At 37.8% G+C, this 21927-nt stretch overlaps 1 protein-coding gene across 1 annotated transcript in view; it reads left to right on the top strand.

Annotated features, from left to right (window-relative positions):
• Positions 1-21927, top strand: part of LOC5572105 (protein timeless homolog) — a 233217-nt gene that overhangs the window by 131512 nt on the left and 79778 nt on the right. The window contains exons 9-10 of the mRNA XM_021849051.1: positions 16224-16304; positions 16362-16413. Coding sequence (XP_021704743.1) covers positions 16224-16304; positions 16362-16413 — 133 coding nt within the window. The remainder of the gene's footprint in view (positions 1-16223; positions 16305-16361; positions 16414-21927) is intronic.

Consider the following 21927-nt stretch of genomic DNA (forward strand, 5'->3'; position numbering starts at 1 on the left):
TTGAGTTCCTCGTTCATGAAGTATCATCGTGCCTTCCACACGGTACGACTGTAAAAATGGCAACTTATGTAAAGAAACCATTTAGTTCATAACTATTGATGTACTCTTTGAAAGTTAAGCTGAGAATCAGGCTCTGTCCCAGTGTGGACGTAATGCCAAAAAGAAGAAGACATAGTGAAACTAGGCAGGATAATTACCAGTGAAGATGAAAAGTGAGAAAGATAATAAGTACCGTAATTCGGGGGCAAATTGATCACTATTTTATAACGTTTTGTTGTATCGTGCTTTGGAATTCAAATATAGTCAAATAAATTTCGACAAAATCAGTACTCCATTGATCTTTATGTATGTTTATGTAATCGACTTTTCATGAAACATTATTTAACATATAATAAAAATAGTTTTAATGTCAAAAAAATAAAACGACTCGCTGGGGCGAAATCACCATATAACAAAGCAGGTTTAACAATAAAAAGTTTCCCTATCTACTAAATTTGGGTCTCATGAATTTGAAAAAGATGTCAAACCTCTTACAACTCGAGTATTTGATAATTTTATTGTAAAATTAAACTTCGGAAATTTGCCTAATGCGCCTAAATGTAGGCAATTTCCCTTGAAATAAGCACATTATTTGAGAAAAAACGGTTTTATGAGCAAAAAAATTATACTTGCTATGCTGTATGATATCAAAAATTAGTTCAGTAGTTCACACTTAAGCTTACACAACATTTTAAATAATCAAAGTTGAGATGTAGGCATAGCACTAGTGGATTGTTTAGCACGGACATTTCCAACTGGATTGATTACACCTTAAAAAATGTGAATATTTCTATGCAGAACTGACTAATAAAAATGAAATAGGTCAAAATCATCATTAGACATTTATAAACAAGAAAACATGAAAATTCTGAGGTGTCAACGAAACCTTCATCATCTTTGGGAGGAAATGTTTTTCGGTACCGATCTGATCAAATTCGCCCCAGTGATCAATTTGCCCCCGGTTTACGGTACTTGATTAAACTATCAAAAACCTGTACTTCAATTAATGGGAGTGAAGATTAGAGCATGGGTGGGGCGAAGATTGAATTTGAGGGGACGAAAATTGGAGCACACCATCAATCTAAAAATTATACTTTTTTCAATAGTAAAACTTTATTTTGGATAACTTTGCAGCATGATCATCGTAAAATAATAGATGAATAGTTGAATAAACCCAAAAACATTATTTGATATTGGTTAATAGAGTCAGCAATTAATTATTCCTGCGATTACATGGTTTAGGGGGGCGAAATCTAGTGCTTCTACCCTACCATGGGGTAGTTCCGGGGGACACATAAGCTGAATATATGTGATGTGATTGAGTTTGTTCTCCTTTTTTCCTCTTTCACAACAACTCAAGCGAACCGGAGTAGTTATAGAAGACATAAAAATGAGAACCACAGAGCCAAATCCCAGTCGGCGCCCAGACTGATGTGGATGGTGAATGTTTCTACTTTTTGCTTGAAATGCGAAAAATCTATATAAAAAACTAAATAAAATAAACCTTCGTGCTGCTTCTAAGAGTTCTAAATGGCTCTAAGGCATGATCTTATTCACTGTCCTAGCGTCTTCTCGCTAGTACAGTCGACGTCGTAGTTGTTGAAGTTCATCTGGTCATTTACCATCAAGTGCTCAAGAGAGCTCTTCGACGAGATTGCATGTCCTCTAACATTGACGTTGAACCGCTGACCCGCTTTACAGTTTCTGATCAGCACTATCTCCGCTTCATTTCAGCCATCCATGCTTCGCATAAGTGTAGATCTATACGGAGCTGGAAATCCTAACGGTTTTTTTTCCGGTTTTGGCAGCAACACCTTCTTCTGCAGCTTCCACCCTTTCGCTTAACATTTGTGCAACTTTATTCTGAATATATTCGGATCGCTATCATAAGTGCTACATTGAAGTTATCGTTCAGACCGTCAATGCCGGCATTATCCTCACTTCCGTCAAGGTACTATATATGCGACTACACGAGTCGTGCTTCGGAAAGAAACCGTTCATGATCACCCTCGGCATACCGGGACACATTTCAGCTGGTGTTGGTAGATCTTTGACCTTTGCCATCGCTACTGGATAAGCGTTGTCCCAGGGTCTTTCGTTCCACCAGTACACTGAACGTCGTTGGTTCTAAGGCTCCAATTTTATCGGAATAGTAGTGTCACATGCTCACGCTAACGCTTCTGTTATCTCGTCTACATCCACGTTTGGAGAGATCACTGATTTTGTGATATGTGTATTTGTATTGAATATTGAACAATGTCAATTGATTTTTTTTAAATGTGGGCTTCGTGGCCGTGAGGCTAGTGTTACCAAGCATTTAGCCGCATCGAGTCAAGGCGTGTGGGTTCGATTCCCCCTTCAGTCCGGAAAACTTTTCGTCTGGAACGCATTTCGACTGTGCCACTGGGCGTTGCATGCTAGTCCGTTGTCTAGTGTGGTGCGTCCTTCAAAGTACATAACCGTCCACTGGAAGCATCATCGTGTCCGTGTCTTAAAAAAACGTAATTCAACACCTTAGCAACATATTAGATTTCAAACAACGCACCACCCTAGCGAAACGGCGACGATCTATTCCCTGTCCCGCAGCCTCACTGAGCAGTATGGAATCTGTACGGATTCTGGGTGGCTTTTAGGGGTGAAGAGCTGTACGCCAATTGAACGCTTTATTCGATTTGAATAATCGATCGAATGCCGGTTGAATACTACTAAATTGCCCTCTTAAATCACCTCTCGCATTGTTTCCGTCCTTTTGTCGAAGCCGGAGAATTTAGTGGAGTACATTTTAGTTTTATTGCCCTTTTTGCTTTGTGTTCACCTACCGCCCACACACAGGACCACGAGGATATATGTGGACGACGTCGAAGTGATAGCCTCTCTCTGTTGGTGGCTTGCAAGCTTCCGATGCGCCCCAAGGAGACGAAGCAGATTATGTAAAACCAATTTGACACACTACTTTTGGAATTGTCCCCTACAGCGGGGAAAAGTTCAAAGTCAAATTGGGTTATCAGAAGGGGCGCGTGCTTCTTTCGAGGATATATCTTGCTTCCACTTGCTATTATCGTTTGTTCTCTCTACTGTTGCTGCTTCTGGGGGGTAAGAATCCGGTAATATCATCTTGTTTTTATTACTTGAGGAAGGTAACCAAAACGCATAAAGTTGCCAAGCGTGAAGTGTGCGTGACACAAAGTTGCTGCCATAATTTTGGAAAGCTTTAGCTCAAACTATATTATGGGCCGTAGGCTATCCTTTTCTTTTCTATACGCCGTAGCCGCGTAGCGAAAGCATCGCACAATGGGCCTTAGATATGAATTCTAAACGAAAGTCCAAAACACATTTTTCATATACCAACGATTTTCTTCGATTTATTACAAAATTTCATTGCACTTATGGAATAGCATGTGGTTTGAACAGAAATATGTACTTCATTTTCAGCATTTTGCTTAAGAAAATATGGTTTGTGGTAAAATATTGCATGAATAATTATTGTATGTACGGGAGGCTAATTATAGTATACTTAACATTTTAACTGAGAGCTAAGTGTACTTTACATTTCTCGTTGATAAATTTTAAATTTCACCATTTTTTAATACTTTTAGATATTAGTAGAATTTAAAACATTACATTCATTTCCTATATCTAGGTGTTTTATATTAGGCAACACTATCATCCTAATTTGGTAAAACTAAATTAAGCTTTTATTCACATTTTGATAACAACATATTACATTTCATTTGCCGTAGCAGTTCAAATTTTGTACAGGTGAGTTAAATTCACTTACATTTCAGAAAAAAAATGCTTTTAATCAACTTTACCTATATATTTAAAATAGTAGATTACAAAGATTTTTATAAAAGATTACCATTAACTTCACATTTGTCCCAATATTTCAACATTGGGTATACAATGCAACTCAATAGTACTATACCAGGAAGGAAGCTTCTGAATCATTTCCGAAATTTTATTCTGAATCCTCTGCAGAGATTTCTTCCTAATATTATAACAGCTAGTTGGAACAACATACAACATGCCTGGTCTGAAGATTTGTTTGAAGGTCAAAAGCTTGTTCTTAAGACAAAATTTCTATTTTCTGTTAATAATTGGATAAAGATATTTTATATATTTGTTACATTTGGCTTGAATGCCCTCAATGTGATTTTTGAAAGTAGAAGTTTTATCTAGCATGAGCTCTAGATACTTCACTTCATCTGACCAATTTATTGGAACCCTCTCAATGTTGACAACATGTCTACTGGAAGGTTTCTAATACTTATTCTTTTAAAACAGAGTATATGTTTTGTTTCAAATATTTTAAAATATTTTTTCTGGCCCACAGTGTATCGATTCACCGGAAAATACTTTCAAATTATGAATCGACAATTGAATGAGTGTTCAGAAACAATAGCGTTCTCGAATTTCTCCATTGTTGCACCGTTCAATCCCTGCCAAACAATCGAATAAAATTCAAATGGCACTGTGTCTCATTCAGATACGATCTTTATAAATTACAAATAATTACTGTGTTGCCATTGTGCCGTTATAATTATGAATTCATCATAGGCAAATGGAACCAACGCCATCGACAGTGTTAATCTATCGTCGACGAGGTGTCGCTCAAATGGTTGGTACGGAAAGGGAAAATTCGCCTTTGCCAAACAATAAATTGAACAATTTACGAGGTAAAATAATTTCAAAATTTAATCAACAATATATATGCTGTAGGAGGAAGCCATTTGTTTGGGTGCCGAAGTTGCACGTTTTCGCACCGCATTAACCGAAGGATGCCTACAGAACCGATGCATGATTATGTGTCGTACCTCTTTATAATCACTAGCATTATATCGCGTGTGTCTGAAATAGAGATAGATAGAGTGCGTGCGCTTCCTAGTCTGATGTGGTGGCCGTATTATAAAACTAATTAGCACGTCGGATAATGACAGGAAGCGGAAATTAAGTTTCAATTGTTTTGCTTTAATGAATAGTAGCATTAGCTGAGCACTGATTTGTAGGCAGGTTTAGGAATCTGGGGATAATGATGGTTGCGATGTATTTACTCATTCAACGGAAATTGAAGGGATAAGCTTGTGCCGATATTGCATTTTGTGATTCATTTGATAATCACTTTATTTTGGAAATTGAAGCAGGTGATACTGTCTACCACATCGAATACAATAACACAAATCAAGTTTATTTTGTTTATAAAGTTTTTTGCATTTTAGCTCCTATTCTCGATGAAACCCGGCTACTTTACGCGGATGACCTCAATTTATTTGCAATTCAGATCTGTACAGGGCTGTAAAGAGCTGCAACGGCCAATAGATTTATTCCAAGGCTGGTGCTCGAGGAATTTATTGTTAGTAAGCATGTTTAAATGCTTCGTCATATTTTTCACAAGAAGATAGACTCCTATCCTATGGAGTTACAGAATGTGTGGAGAACCATTGGAACGAACATCTGTCGTGAAAGACTAGGGAGTGCTGCTCGACTCAAAGCTATCGTTCACGGATCACTACTCGTCGATCATAGCAAAAGCAAACGGGAACCTAGGATTGATCTTTAGGATTTCAGCTGTGTTTCGAGACTCTTACTGCTTACGCTTTCTTTATGTGATACTGGTACGATCAGTCCTAGAGTTATCATCTATTGTTTGGTGGGCTCATTCGACACTTTGCGCGACGTTCGTTTTGTTGCCAATTCTGCAACGCGGTCTACTCAAATTTGTGTTGTTTCAACGCAAAACCGTAGTTGAGCCCAATAACCCTAATTTGGCTAAATTTCCAAGGCCTCCATTAGGTATTTTGCTTTTAAAGCCTTAAGAAAAATTTACTTAAATTTGGTTTGATTCAACGCAAAAATGAGTTCATTCAACCCAAGCTTAAGTATAATGGATTTTACCCAAATTGGGCTTATTGAGCCAAACTACTAAGTTAGAATTATTTGACTAAAGAAAAAGTATTTCAAAATGTTTTTTGCTCTTTTGGTTCCTTGGGGGCCCCTCCAATCGGGCAGGTACGATTATACTCTATGCCCAGAAAAGTCAAGGAAATTTCCATTACGAAAATATCCTGGAACGACCGGGAATCGAACCCACCTTCAGCATGGCTTTGCTTTGTAGCCGCGAACTCTAACCACTCGGCTAAGGAAGCCCCCCAACGCTCTCCTATAATTGTTTTTAATCAACTTTGATACCGTCGATCCGCCCCCAAACCCAAAGGCGTACAAATCACTCAGCTCGCCGCAATTTGTAAAGATGTATTGAGCATTGTTCATCATTCATGTAACTTTCATGTACGTGACGTATATATACTATATGTAATAAACATGTTATTAGTTGTGATGCTAGAGGACTTTATGAAAATCAACTGAGATTCTTTCAGAAACCCTTCTGAAACTATTATATGTAGTTATTTCTCTGATCGCTCTGTGATTCTTCCAAAAACCTCCTTGGATTATTCCGGAAATCCCATCGTGTGTTATCATGGAGATCCTTTCAGGATTCTTCTGTAAAATATCCCTGGAATTCTGCCGCAAATGATTTTATTATTGCTTTTCAGTAGAACGGAATCTATTTAAAAAAAATCTGGGGCTTCTTCTGGGTTCGGGGATTCTCACAAAACTACTTTGGATTTCATCTAAAATCCATCCGAAATTATTATTTTAATCCTTCTGATATTTTCCCCGAAATCCTTCAGTAGTTCTTCCGTGAATCTCCTTGAAACTTCTTTGAATTCCCCTCTGAGATTGTTTCAAAAACATGTCCTAGATTATTCCGATTCATTTGGTATACTTTCGAAAAGATGCCTGAGACTATTTTACAAAAATCTATTCTTTCACTTCCCTCTCTTCCGTAAGAATTCTTGGAATTCTTCCCGAAAACCCTGTGGAATACTTTTGAAAATCCTGTTAAGAAACTTCCAGATGTCTCTCGGAGATTTGTTTTTGGAAATCTTTTTTTATGGAAATCCCTCCGATTTTTTCAGGAAATTTCAATGAAATTCATCCTAAAATTCCTCTGAAATTGTTTGGAAATCCTCCTAGCACTCTTCAAGAAACCCTTCTTATATTCTAACAGACATCATGATTTATTGTTTCAAGTAATCTTCCTGAGATAATTTTGAATATCTTTCGTGATTCTTGAGATTTTTTTAACATCCTTTAAAACAAAAAAAAAACTCTGGTTTATCTAGAAATTTATCAGAAAGTTTTCTTGATTTTTTTTTTGCGATTTTTCAGTTCATTTCCCTGGAAATATTTATAAAATCCTTAGCGGAAACTTCAGAAAATCCCCAAGAAAAGTACCGGACAGCCTTCTGGGACTTTTTTTTAATACCTATGAGATTCTTTGATTACTGATTTCTTTTTCTGAGAATCTTCTAAAAGTTACTTTCAAATGGTTCCGGAAATACCTTTTAAAATTATTCCGTGTATCTATTCTATTCTATTCGTTCTTCTGGACATCAGAATTTTTCTGGAAAATATTCATGAAAGCTTCTGGATGTCTGTGAATTTCATTGAAATCTTTCAAGGATTCTTGTGAAATAACTTCTGGGATTCTTTTGAATATCACTGTAAAAACCATTCAAAATCCATTTGGAATTCTCATGGGATTGTTTCAGATATTTACGAAAATCCTTGAATAATTCTTTTAGAAATCTCCCTGATAATATTTTAGTGATTCTTCTGTAAATCGACCTGGAATTCTTCCCGAAATCCTTCTATAATCCCAAAGCAATTCCCAGAAGAATTTTCAGAAGGATGTTTTCAAGAATTCTAGGTATTTTTTCCGAAGAATCTCAATGGAATTTGTGTAAAAATACCAAAACGATTTACGGTTGAATCTTACGAAAACTTCCGGTAGAATTCTTGAATGATATCCGGAAGAATGACAGTCGTATTTTTGGATGAATCTCAACAGGTTTTACGGAACAATCCCAGCAGAATTTCTTGAAAAATACCAGCAAAATTTCTGGAAGAATCTTTGAAAGATAGTTTGAAGCCTTCCAGCAGGATAACAAACAGAAATCTGGGGGTATTTAAAAAACATCCTAGGGAGATACTTGAAAGAATAGACAGTTGTCTTGAAAAATTCAGGATGCTCCTGGATCCTAGAGGTGATTCGGAAAGAATTTCTGCAAGAATTCTCACAAAAATCTAGCAGGAAGGATTTGAAAGATCCTCATAAAGATTGACGTAAAAATGTCAGTGGCATTTCTAGAAGAATTTCAGAAGCATCCTCGAAAGTATTTTAAAAGGATTTCAGAAAGCATCTCAAGTGATTTCCGGAAGAATACCAGAGGCATTTTCATAAGAATAATTTCCGGAAAAGATCAAGAGTTATTTTCGGAAAAATTCCCAAAGAATTTCTAGTAGAGTAGTACACTTTTTTGCAAAATCTTCTAAAAATATCCAAAAGAATTGCATCAGGATTTTTGGTAAAATTTTCCATAGTATTTTCAAAATAATTTTCAAGAATTTCGAAGAATTTAATTTCCAGGATTTCAAAAGTAATCCTCAAGGAGAGACACGCGAAATTACATACAGATTTCCGCAAAAAAAAAAAAATCCAAAAAGATGTCCAGAAGAATTACAAAGGGATATCCGAAAGAATCTTAGAATTAATACAGGAATGGTAACGTTTTTTTTGCTCAACTAGGGTTGTCATGTCTATTACGGCTTAAAACAGCCGACGGTGTTTTGAAAATACCTGAAGGTCGTAGACACAAAAGTCAATTTGGACAAAGTGAGATGTTAAATTGTGAAAATAATAGAATCGCCTTCGAATACGCTAGATTGGAGGCGTTAACCAACTACGCCACAGAGCGGGCAACGATTCTGCAGCAATCGGCGAACATTGCTTTAAGTTATGAATTTTTTTCTTAATGCACAATCAGCATAAATGTTCTCTCCCTTTTGTTTATGTACTAATTATAACTCTAATTCATTTTAATTAAATTAGTAATGTTATCTATTATTGTACACGGCAACATGTTGCAAAATAAGTGGAGCTGCTTTTGAAATAAACTTTTACATCAATCAACCAAACCATAGAACATCCAATAGCGGAAAAATAAAAAAGTAGCGCGACATCATCATTGCCACCAAGATTGCAACTCACCAGAAAACGATAGGTATAATTAACAACAGCCCTTTCTGCATTCATCCGCTACCGTCACCTCTGACACACAACATGAACGGTAAAATGTATCAACTATCAATCGAATGTCGTCTGAAATAATGACGTTTTCATAAAACATAAGTTTTGCATAGAATTCTGACATATCAGATCATAAACAATGGACCGATGCACCAGTGCACTATTTGACGTTTGAGCGGTGTCGTGTTTTTTACGTGACCATGGAAACGAGTGAATTCGACACCGCTCAAACGTCAAATTCATGAACTCGTGCATTGGTTCATGGACCAATGCACGAGTTCACTAATTGGACGTTTTAGCGTTGCCGAATTCACTTGTTGCCATGGTCACTTAAATAACACGGCACCGCTCGAACGTCAAATAGTGAACTCGTGCATCGGTCCATATGAATAGCTTGATCTTGCATGTTATGTCGAATGTGACACACATACAGCGCCTATTACGAAAAATGACAGAATCAAACACAACCGAAACGTTTTCTAGTGAAGCTATCGTGGTCATGTGCATTCAATTGATTCTTTTCGACATTCGTTTGATCGTCGTGTGGTGAAAGTTCATGGAAAGCGCTGCCGAATATCAGGAAAAACGACCCAGACAACCAAAATGTACGTATAACGAAATCACCTGGAGGCTTTGTATGTGCAACATTTCACTTATAAGATGTCGCGAAAAGGCCTTCTACGTACAAAAGTGGAGGCGATATGCGTGCATATATTATGTGATGAATAATAACATACAATGCGAGTGTATAAATATTTTACCGAACCAACCTGTGATCTTATGCGACTTAACTTATGATAACAAATGTTGATTTGACAGCTGCTACGGAGTGATCCGATTTTGTTTGTACGAGTATACGAGACGAAACAAAATGTACAAGTGAACTCAGAAAAGAAGCGTTTTCTGCGAGGAAGGTCATCAATCTGACGAGTTTATCCACGGTGTTTTGCGGGTTTGATGTAATTGGTATAAATAAACGAGTTATAACGTGAACTTTCATGCGATTTCTGGTTGTCTGGGGACTTCCGTGATTGCAAACAACACTGGGAAGACTGACAACTTGGGTAGACGAATTGAAGCTGTACAGAGACTGTTTATCAGATACGATCATAGATTTGTACCCTGGAATAATCCAGAAAACTTGCCATCATATGAAGACCGCTGCCGATTATTGGGCCTAGAAATCCTCTTAAACACACGAAGTATATCGAAAGCTGCCTTTGACGGCAAACTGCTACTGATCGTTACCGGCTACCCCACTTTTTTGAGGCAAATCAGCTTTAACGTTCCTCCTCGATTACTTAGGAATCGTGACTTTTTACGACTTGATTATCACCGAACAGATTATGGACAAAACGAGCCTGTCAGAGCAATATGTAAAGTGCTCCGTTTGATTGCAATGTTTCTGTAATTGTTATTATAACCAGACTCAAAATGATGTTTAATAGATTATAAGTTTTTGTTAATATGTTCATGTAGACTAGGCATTCAAATGAAAAATCTCGAAGATTGATGTGTCGCATGATATGGATTGCAATCCTCGGATCGATGTCCCGGAATCGGCTAGAGGACATCTCGGAAGTACTTGTTATTGATCCTATGCTGCAATAAATAACTCAATATACGTTGTATTATGCGCCCGTTGTAATATCTTTAAAAATTTATGTGTCGTATGATATGGTTTGTGTGATCAAATTTTGTTCCCCAATTGATGCTCCAGAAACCGGTTCCAAGAAAATCCAGAATCGACCAGAATGGTTCCAAATTAGCTGAAAGAGTAGGAATTTACCAATAGCTTATAATTCAGTCACAAACATTTTACTTTTGTTTGATCCATGCACCATAATCATAAAAATGTCTCAAATAACCTTTGGACAGTCCCCACGGGACATCAGTATAAATCCGGAACCAACCGTCCATCTTGGGTTCCCAATACAGGCAATTAAACTTGAATAGCGTTGTGGCGTTCTGTCATTTTTTTTTTTTTTTTGAAATAGATTGAAAATTGTGGAAATTAGAGCCAAAAGACCAAGAAATTTGGGCTGTGAAAAATAAGTCAGGGACGCAAAGGTTAAGTATCTTGGCAAGAACCTTTCAAAACTGCAACAAGAATTCTTTAGAGTTCTTTCTCAGATGTGCACAACTATCCATTCATGATTTCGTCAAAAATACGTCAATGGGCATTGCGAAATCATGATTTTTTCGTCAAGCAAAAAGCTAAGGGACGTGTTCCTATTCATATTTTTGCTTTAGTTTCTCTTCAATGCATTTCTTTCAAAATAGCTAAATAATTTGTTTCGGAAATCGTTCTTGCCGGCACTTCAAATATTTTCTGCGAATCATCAGTAATATCTCAAGATAAATTTTGGAAATGTCTTTTGACTATGAAATATCTACAAAAATTTCACAAGAAATTGCTTCATAATTTGTTTGAAGAGTTCTAGCAAATAACATATTGAGAAAATCATACAGTAATTCATCTGGGATGGCACTTTCGGGAATCATTCTACATGTTACATCTTTCTACATTCTACATCTTAAAGCATTTCCTCTTGCAGAACAGAGTTACTAATTATAAGGTCTAGGTGATCCATAATAGTGTGCTCAGTGTATAGTTTTCTTGAAAATGCTCCTTACCTTTTTCTTATATTCTTTGTATCATATATGTTTTTATATTTTCTTATGGCTATTTATTTAGTAACTTCTCAAGATACTCCTTTAGAAATTCACTCGGGATTCTGTCATGAATAAATCAATAAAGTCCTTCAAAAAGAATAACAAAAAAAGGTCAGAGGTGCTTTTCAGAATCCTCTCTATAATTGTTTTGAAGGCTTTTTTGCCGTGCGACTAGAGGCGTTTCGTACTTCCTTCAAAAGGCAAAATTCTCACTGTGTTCTACAATGTATAAGTGTTTTAAAAACTAATTTCAATTTTTGAATTCTTAAAAAGTTTACACCAAACTGAATTCTTTGGATCTTACGGATTTTTTTCTAAGATTCAGCCAAGAATTTCATGAGATCTTAGAAAAATAAAGCCGAGTATCAGTAAATCGTTCTTTATTACTAGTTAGCTGAAATTGATAATAACGAAATTTGCAAGCCGATCTCGTGAAAATTTTCAAAAGTAATATCTCACAAAATATCTTGTGGACCTCTCAAGAGAAAAAATGAAATTTGACACCAATTCTTGAAAAAAGTAATAGTTTGGAATCAAATCTATTATCTATTATAAATAACGTTGACAAAATTTCTGAAATACCATGACCCCACAGTTATGGATCAAATAGTGTAGAGTCCAACCTATAAAATTCAATAAAATGACATGGAAAACGTAAAATTGTAATTGAAAAGCACGAATTGAATCGTTTCAAATTGGAACTTCGGTTAGTAAACTGTTTTGAGTGTAATATTTACATAGGATTACATAAAAATTAAAAATTGCATCGGTTTCTGAAAACCATATCATGGATCAATTTTCATATTATGGATCAAATTGTGACATATTACGGATCAGTGAACAAAATCAAGAGATTTTAAACTCAATGCATCTGTATTGCATGATTTGGTGAAAGTTAACAATGTGTCACATATTACTGCAAAAAATAGCATTGTTAGAGCTGGAAACAAGGGTAAAATGTCCTTTTTTGTGATATACTGCATTGTAGTAACTGAGGCATGAACTGTTTTCTCTCCACACCAAGTTTTCCACCCATTTTTGTCTGCTAAAAAAATGAAATTTACCAACCTTGATGTTGTATTAGTTTTATCCTTAGTGCTATTGTCTGAAAATGTCGAATCCAATGCTTAAAATGGTAGAAATCTACATTTTTTGGAAGTGATCCATAACCGTGGTAAACAATCATTTCCTAGTCCATATTATGGATCATTAGTTAGAAGTGCTGATATTCGGTATTTAGAATCAACAATCAAGAAAACTGTTTTCTAAAGATGAATTCACACTAAATCGAAGCGAACGAGCATGTTTTATACTATAACATATGAATATTACCACTTGTGGGAGCTTATGAATGCTGACGGCACTTCTTACAGAAAACGACCATATAATGATAGCTGTGTGGTACCAACTAAACATTTGTCAAATACACCGTTATTAAGCGGTTGAATGTTGTGCTTAACTTTACAAATGCTAGAAGACAAATAGTATAACATGGGAAAAATATGTTTTACGTCAACGTTTATGTTTTGAGCGAGTTATCCGATGTTGAACGCCAAAGTGATCCGTCACTGTGGGTGATCCGTAACTGTGTGGGCATGGTATATCAAAAAGGAAATATTTGAAAGCATCTGTTGATAACACGTACTAAAATATAACTTAATGAACTCATATCCTGTAGAAAAGGCAATATATTCGATAAAATACATTGACTAGTTGTGACAATGCACCCGTATGAAAAATTGAAAACAAATCCTAGAGAAATGTTTACAAGAACACCGAGACACATTCCTGGGTGGATTTCTGTTGGTTTCCTTTTGGAAACACTTCGATTTTTTTTTTGTGTTATGCCTAGATAAATCATAGGAAAAAAAATAGGCATGTCTTTTTGAAAAGTCACGTGAGAAATCCTTATATCCATGTCAGCTATTGGCTAGACTGAAATTGCTGGGAGATTTGACCTCTAGCAATCGAATGATAAGAATTTTTTCGATCTGAAATTTCCCAAGTTGGTAAATGGATTCGCTAACAAAATTGAACTTAGACGCGTTTCGGGCTCAACCTTGCACACTGTGATAGAAAAATAAGGGCACAGCCAATCATAGTGTATATGAAACAATGCATAAAAATAAAGAGATTTTGCATAATAATCTTTTTCTGCATGAAATTCGGCTATGATCTTTTGAGGTCCTTTTCCCCTCGAGAAGAAAAAATAATGAGGCCAAGGACATTGTCTATGTGTTCTGTATACATCATTGCAGAGCGTGAGCTACTTTTAGTGAATTGGCGTTAGTGCGTTAGCACTGGCACTTCATCTGTTTGTAGATTTCCCTACTTTAAGAAAAGAGACTACAAGATACTTTCCCATGGTGGAATTCTGATCTGACTGGAGCTATGAAGTAATGTAGAAGCAGTGGAAACAGATGCCCTTCAACTGTATCAGAGTCGTTCAAGTCGGTTCGCAAGGCTTACAAGATCTGTTGAACGATCCGGCTGGAAAACCTTTGCGCGATATGGCTAATGGACATTCATCAGCGGATGACCCTAATGTATTTTCATGTAGTTACCAATTTCTTGCTTTGGATCGTAGTTTCGTAACTACAGTTTTCATTTAAAGGGCACTTTCACACCTCCAGTAGCATATGGGATCAATCCTGTTCTATTCCAGAAGATATTTGAGCTTATCAAGCATGTTTTGAAAAACACTTCTTGTAAGCAGCTTCGAGCTCAGTATGACAGTAATCTACAGGAGCACTTGCTTTGATAAAAATAAAATACTTACCTACTTGGGTAACGCCTTGATGGGATTATTCAGTACAATGCACTCATTACTTCCAAACATCAGACAAAATCCATTGCTTCATTGCTCGTTTCTCCGGCTCATCTCCAGCTCGCATCACTATTTTTCAATTTAACGAACTGCTGATTGAAATTTACAAAATTGATCCCGTTTTATCGTCTTTGCAAAGTATCTGCAAAATAACAGATAAAAACTCATTCTTCCGCACAAACTTCGATCTTTGTCTTTCGCATCGGTGCGCCCTTGGCCGGAAAGCTTTGTGTGCTCCGGCAATTTTCGCTCTGCGGTAAGCCCGGGGGAAGCGGTTGGACGATGGCAGCTGTGGCCCCGGTGGTAAGCAAAATCATGTGGGTGGAAGTTCTCCCCCGGAAGGCAGCAGCAGCAGCAGTAGGAAGTAGCAGCAAGAGAGCAATGGATGGATGACGGTATGTGAGTATTGCTGCCGCCAAAGGAAGACGTCGAATCGAGCTCAGGGCTGGCAGCGAGTCACTTTTAAGCATAGGCCAGGAGAAGTGGATGAACTTGTCATTCATTTTTCTGTCAAATCTCATACAAAATTTACTTTTTCTCTGACAGAAATTCACTCTAGGTGAACCACTTCCCCTGGCCTATTAGTAGAAATCTCCCATGTCCAATGAATAAACGAGTAGAAGTGAACGTCTAAAATTTTTTTAAGAAGGACTGCTTTCGCTAAGGGGTTCAACGAAAAATCAAAGCAACGGGTCCAAACAAGGATCGAAAAAGGATCAATAGGTAGAGAAAAGTAGAACTGAAAAATACTGTTTTTGCAGCACTGGCAAGTACTGTTTTTTCCTTTAGGTAGTTTTGAACAACTTCCTAAAGTAGGAAGAATTTCGTGTACGCACAGCACGAAAATACGATGCACACTAAAATAAGACAGATTATTACAGTTCAATTGAGCCTCATATTTAATTTCGTCGCTAGGCATTTTTATTGGACAAATAATTGTGGTTTTACGTCTCTTTCCAGTCACAATTTTGACCATTTCAGTAACTAAAGTCACCATTATTTTGCTGTCTGGCCGCTACCAGCCCTGCAAGCTGTGCTGCAGTTAGCAGAACTAGCATTTTCTATAAAATCAATTTCACCCGCTTTTATTCGACTTAAAGAGAGCATGCAGCTATATTCTTATTTCCCGCTCCATTCTCTCCGGCGGACGAAACTGTTTTTCCATTTAGGTAGATCCCCTTTCAATGTCTCGAACCCATTTCGCAGCAAAAGTTTATCCGTAAAAATAAAGTTTAATAGAAAACCGGAGAATAAGATAATGGTGGAAATCGCAAATGTTGCCCATTGGCTTGGATATGTTTGTTCTGTTGGAATATCAACAACTAAAGACCAAAGGCTGCCCTCGCCTCTTTGGTCGGCCGAAGCCAAACATCATGAATGAGAGGCATACGTTCTCATCTTATGGTGCATTGAACAGCACATTTGGCTCCATAAGCTTGAAAGTAGGGGGAAAACAATAATTGCATGGGAAAGTTTTGAGGCGTTTTTCCAGGGGTTGCACTAATTGATTTTTTCTTCTTTTAATTTCAGAAAAACAACTTTCCATAGAGAATGAGTTCATTGATCAGAACGAGGCCGATGATTACGACGACGAAGAAGAGGACGAAGAAGGTATGGTATGCTGAAGTGAATAGCAAATTGGTTGTACTTAAGACTTTCGTTTTACAGAGGACAATCATATGACTGAAATTGATTTTCGTTTCGAAGATTTCGCCAAAAGGTAAGTGGATTTAATGGCTATTTTCTATTTCCCATGGGATAAATGAATCAATAGAATTCATGCTCTTTCAAGTGTTCATTTGAAATCCTTTGACTTCTGTAAATAAACCTACTCATCTTCACATCATGCCATTCTTGGTTGAACACACATGCATTCTGGAATGTGCGATTAACACCTGAGTGAAAATTACCTTCAGTCAAACCAAACACTGTGAGCCCGGTCAATGGATCGTTATTTCCTCAAGTGTTGTTACATATCGTTTCCGCAAACAGGACAAACGCTCGATAAACTAATTGATGTTATTGTTGCTGTCGATGTTGTCTTTGCGAGAATTAGAGTGGATGGCCGATGCACAGTATTTCGATCGGCCGAAATCGTGAACTTAATTATGTAGCACCTTTAAACGCAGTTTTTCGGAATGGTGTCTTCGGACGAAAATTTTCTAAAAATATAGCGCATATATTGACGGTAAATGTTAGTTCGCAGCTTTGCCACGGGCGGCGCTGTGAAAATATTTTTTTTGAAATGACGATCTTCAAATATGATGTCTTCGGCAAAATTGTATATAATTCAATTACAAACAACTTTGCCAAAGACACCTAGTGTGTATTCAGCCGCATTTCCAAAATACGGGAGTATTTTATGAACGACCCCCTAAAACTAGTTTTTCTCGTATATTTTGAAAATACGAAGTTTCCGGTAGCAACAATGTTCTATAAAATTATGTAAACAGTCAAAATGAATCATTCTCTAGAAGACACTAGGTTTCTATAGATCAAGGAAAAGCAGTTATAACCATTTAAGTGCAAAAATCAGTCATTTTTGGGGTCCGTGTATTTATTCGGGTGGCAGCTGGTGGCAGATGAAACCTAGTAGGATTCAAAATACATCATTAGTAGTTGTAAATGACGATAGTGTCATTAGTATCCTCGAGTATCCCTTTTACTTAGAAGAAGATTCATCAATTACTCTTATTACCCTGTAGTACTTAGTTATATGATGGGTAGAGGGCTATGTGGCTCCATACTTCTTCTTTTTCTTCTTCTTGACACATTCTTCATCATTACGCACAACCAAAAGGTTTCAAATACATTTTTGAAGAAAGTTTTCAATCTCGAGAATTGACGCTTTACGAAATGACTTGCCCTACAACTATTTTTCACTTGAGATTTTTGCGTTTTTTCGTACATCGCAAGTAACCAAATAGCACTTTAATTCGCTCTGCGTGTTAGCATTATACAGCTGACATGCTTAATTGGTCGAATAATGGCACTAAAAGACCAAAAAGTTGAACTAGCAGGCTAGTGTTTACTTGAGACACAGATAAACAGACGTCACACTCTCATCATTGTCCATCGACCACCTTTTTAACGGTCGTAACGTATTTTGGAAATGCGGCTGAATACACACTAGGTGTCTTTGGCAAAGTTGTTTGTATTTGAATTATCTACAGCTTTGCCGAAGACATCATATTTAAAGATCGTCATTTCAAAAAAAATATTTTCGCAGCGCCGCCCGTGGCAAAGTTGCGAACTAACATTTACCGTCAATGTATGCGCTATATTTTTAGAAAATTTTCACCCGAAGACACCATTCCGAAAAAAAACCACGTTTAAAGGTGCTACAGAATTAAGTTCACGATTTCGGCCGATCGAAATACTGTGCGATGCGAGCTGCACAGTCTGCATTACTACTATTAACATGTCCTGATTCCAGTTTGAATAACATCAACAACAGCACAGTCTGTTTGACAATATATCACACATCGTACAAAATGACCCGCTTCAAAGGTTTTGCGGGGTTACGACCGAGAGCACCCCGGTAACAGCACAGATGTCATGTATCCCACAAATCCCACAGTATACGTTGTGTCTCCGGCTTCGGTCTCTTGTCTGGATGCCACTCATTCTCGGCCCAGAACACACTGTCGAGTCGAGTCGAGTTGGTTTGTTTATTATTGCTTCCGTTTCTGATTAAGAAAACAAGCAGATTATGTCACTGTTTCCCTCCAATACAGGGTGCACCAGTTTGAACGAAAAGCTACACCAAGACGCAGTTTATTCATTTATACTATGAACATATACTGATATTCTTCCAATCTTGGCAATATCAAATCAATAATCCTCATAAGGCTACTTTTAATAATGATTCATTTCGGGTACCAGTGGATCCCGTAGGTTCGGTGTGCCCGAACCTGTGCAGGTCATGGAAGTGAATGCCAGCAAATGTAAAATAATTCGATTCAACAGAACCCGATCCGATATAGTATTTGACTACAAGCTGATGGACAAGACTCTAGAGAAGGTCACATCAATACGGGACCTAGGTCTGATTGTGGACAACAAACTACGCTTTTCTGAACACATTTCAGCAAGAATCGCCAAAGCTTTCGTCGTACTCGGATTTGTGCGGCGTAACGCTGCTGACTTCGAAGATGTTTTTTTTTTTTTTTTTTTTTTTTTTTTTTTTTTTTTTTTTTTTTAATTCTTTATTAGTATCATTCCAAACATTACATTCATTATTTCTTATATCTAGGTGTTCTGTGTTATTAGACAACACTATCATCCTAATTTGGTAAAACAAATCTAAGATTTTATTAACATTTTGTTAACAACATATTACATTTCATTTGCCGTAGCAGTTCAGATTTTTTACAGGTGAGTTGATTTCACCTGCTTATAAGAGAAAAAAAAAAGTTTTTAATATACTTAACCTAACTTAACCTAAACATATAACGCATTAATCGTGGCAATAGAAGATTGTAACGATTTTTGCCTGAAATTATTGATTATTTTATTTGACATTTGTTCCAATGTTTCAACATTGGATATCCTATGTAACTCATTGGTACTATACCAGGGAGGAAGCCTCAGAATCATTTTCAAAATTTTATTTTGAATTCTCTGCAGAGCTTTCTTCCTGGTATTACAACAGCTAGTCCATATTGGTACAGCATACAACATGGCTGGCCTGAAAATTTGTTTGAATATCAAAAGCTTGTTCTTAAGACAAAGTTTTGATTTTCTATTAATAAGAGGATAGAGACATTTTACATATTTGTTACATTTGGCTTGAATGCCCTCAATGTGATTTTTGAAAGTTAAATTCTTATCTAGCATGAGTCCTAGATACTTAACTTCATCTGACCAATTTATTGGAACCCCTCTCATCGTGACAACATGTCTACTTGAAGGTTTCAAATAAAGAGCTTTTGGTTTATGTGGGAATATTATTAGTTGAGTTTTGGAAGCATTAGGAGAAATCTTCCATTTTTGCAAGTATGAAGAAAAAATATCCAAACTTTTTTGCAATCGACTACAGATGACACGCAGACTTCGTCCTTTGGCGGAGAGGCCTGTGTCATCCGCAAACAAAGATTTTTGACATCCCTGAGGTAACTCAGGTAAGTCAGATGTGAAAATATTGTATAATATTGGTCCCAAAATGCTGCCTCTTCGAAGATGTTTATACGCTGAAAGCTCTATATTGTTCGTTAGTACGTAGCATTTTGGAGTACGCGGTCCAAGTCTGGTCTCCCTATCATGCCATCCAAGCAAACAGGATTGAACGAGTCCAGAAGAAGTTCTTGCGATTTGCACTCAGGAGGCTGCCGTGGAATGACCCGTTGCGTCTACCACCGTATGAGCAAAGATGCCAACTTATCTCCCTGGAGACGCTTGCTTCGAGAAGAACACTTTCTGAGCGAATGTTCGTATTCGACGTGCTGTCTGGCAATTTGGATTGCCCAGAACTTCTCCAAAGGATTAATTTCTCCGTTCCGTCACGTTCGCTCCGTAGACATTCTGCACTGTGGCTGCCCAGGCATCGCACAAATTTCGGCGAGAATAATCCGATAGATCGCTCTTGTCGCAAATTCAATGAAATAGCTCATCTACATGAATTTGGCATATCCAAAAATGTTTTTAAATGTTGCATCCGTAATGTTTTATAGTTTTAAGCATCAGTCTGTAGAGTTTTTTTTTTAACTGAAGACGTAGTACAATAAATAAATAAACAGGTACTGCTATAACAAACATGTCCTTACAGAAAGAGTGTCAGGTCAAAGTTCACTCCCTCATGGTTTCTTATATAGCAATCTGACACATTTTATATTATAGTCGATGGGTTCATCTACCTTTAGTGGAGTTATCCCATTCCTGCTGCCAACCTCTAAACGTTGCCTCTTTACACGCGTTGCGGACTCCTCTGGTACCCCTGTGGTTGAAGCATTGAACATCTTTCTTGGTGATGAGCCCGATGGGCGTTATCCCGGCTATGATGGACACGGCCTCTTTAGATACCGTTCAGTATGCGCTTGCTACTCTTCAGCCCATGAGCCTATACGTGCTTTCCAACCGCTTTAGCCTGCTCGTTCTAAGCGTTTTTGACCAGACCGGCCCTTCATACCTCAGTACAGATAGCGCCACGCCTGCTAGGAGCCAAAGTTTGCTTGAAATTACAGCAGAGCTGTTAGACATCATTTGTCGAAAGCGCCGCTATAGCCGTAGATGCCCTTTTACAGGCATACACAACGTGGCTAGATAAGCTGAGCTTGTCATCGATCATTACCCATCATCGATGAACGTCATCTATTCCTGTGCTATGGAGATAGAGTGCGGTGCTGTCAACTCTACTTCATCCATCGATTCGCCATAGATCTCTTGGGTGATGTGGCCGACGAATCCAACAATCTTAACACCCGTCGGAAGGGGCAACCTCAGATCGTCATCGTACATCGCATTCCATAACATCGGGCCCAATATTGAACCTTGAGGTACTCCCGCGGTGATTTAAACGCTTTTCTGCCCCTCCACTGTGTCATACAGTAGAATCCTACCATCAAAATAGCTTTCTAGAAGCTTACACAGCTGCACCGGTACCTTGAGGCGGTGAAGTGTGAGGGCTTACGCTGTAATGCATTCTTCACATCCAAAATGACAACCGCGCAGTAACGGATGCTGCTCCTTTTATGCTCGATTGCCACCTCAGCTGTCTGGATGACCGACTGGATGGCGTCCAGAGTAGATTTACCTTTTCTGAATCCAAACTGGTTGTTGGACAGGCCGTCCGCACTCTCCGTATACGGTACTAGTCTGTTGAGAATCAACCTCTCCAATAACTTGCCCGTCGTATCTTGTAGGCAGATAGGTCTATACGCCGACGGGTCACCTGGTGGTTTCCCCTCCTTTGGTAGTAGCACCAATTTCTGTCGCTTCCATACATCCGGGAAGATTCCTTGCATCGTGGTTCTGAACATGTCCGGCTCCGCGTTCACTGCCGCTTTTAAGGCAACATTCGGGATACCATCGAGTCCCGGTGCCTTGTTTGACGCGAATGATTTCACGACTTCTGCCAGCTCTTCGTTCGTCACTCTCGCCACTTATTCTCCTTCATCTGCTGCATACGGCGCTGGGGGCCGTGGGCTTATGGGATGGTGAGGAAAGAGTACATCGATTATTGATCGCAGCAACTCGGGCGACTTCTCTTGGGGCGCTATGGCACCTTTGGTCTTCG

The sequence above is a fragment of the Aedes aegypti genome, chromosome 1 (genome assembly GCF_002204515.2).
Source record: "Aedes aegypti strain LVP_AGWG chromosome 1, AaegL5.0 Primary Assembly, whole genome shotgun sequence".
Lineage (NCBI taxonomy): Eukaryota > Metazoa > Arthropoda > Insecta > Diptera > Culicidae > Aedes > Aedes aegypti.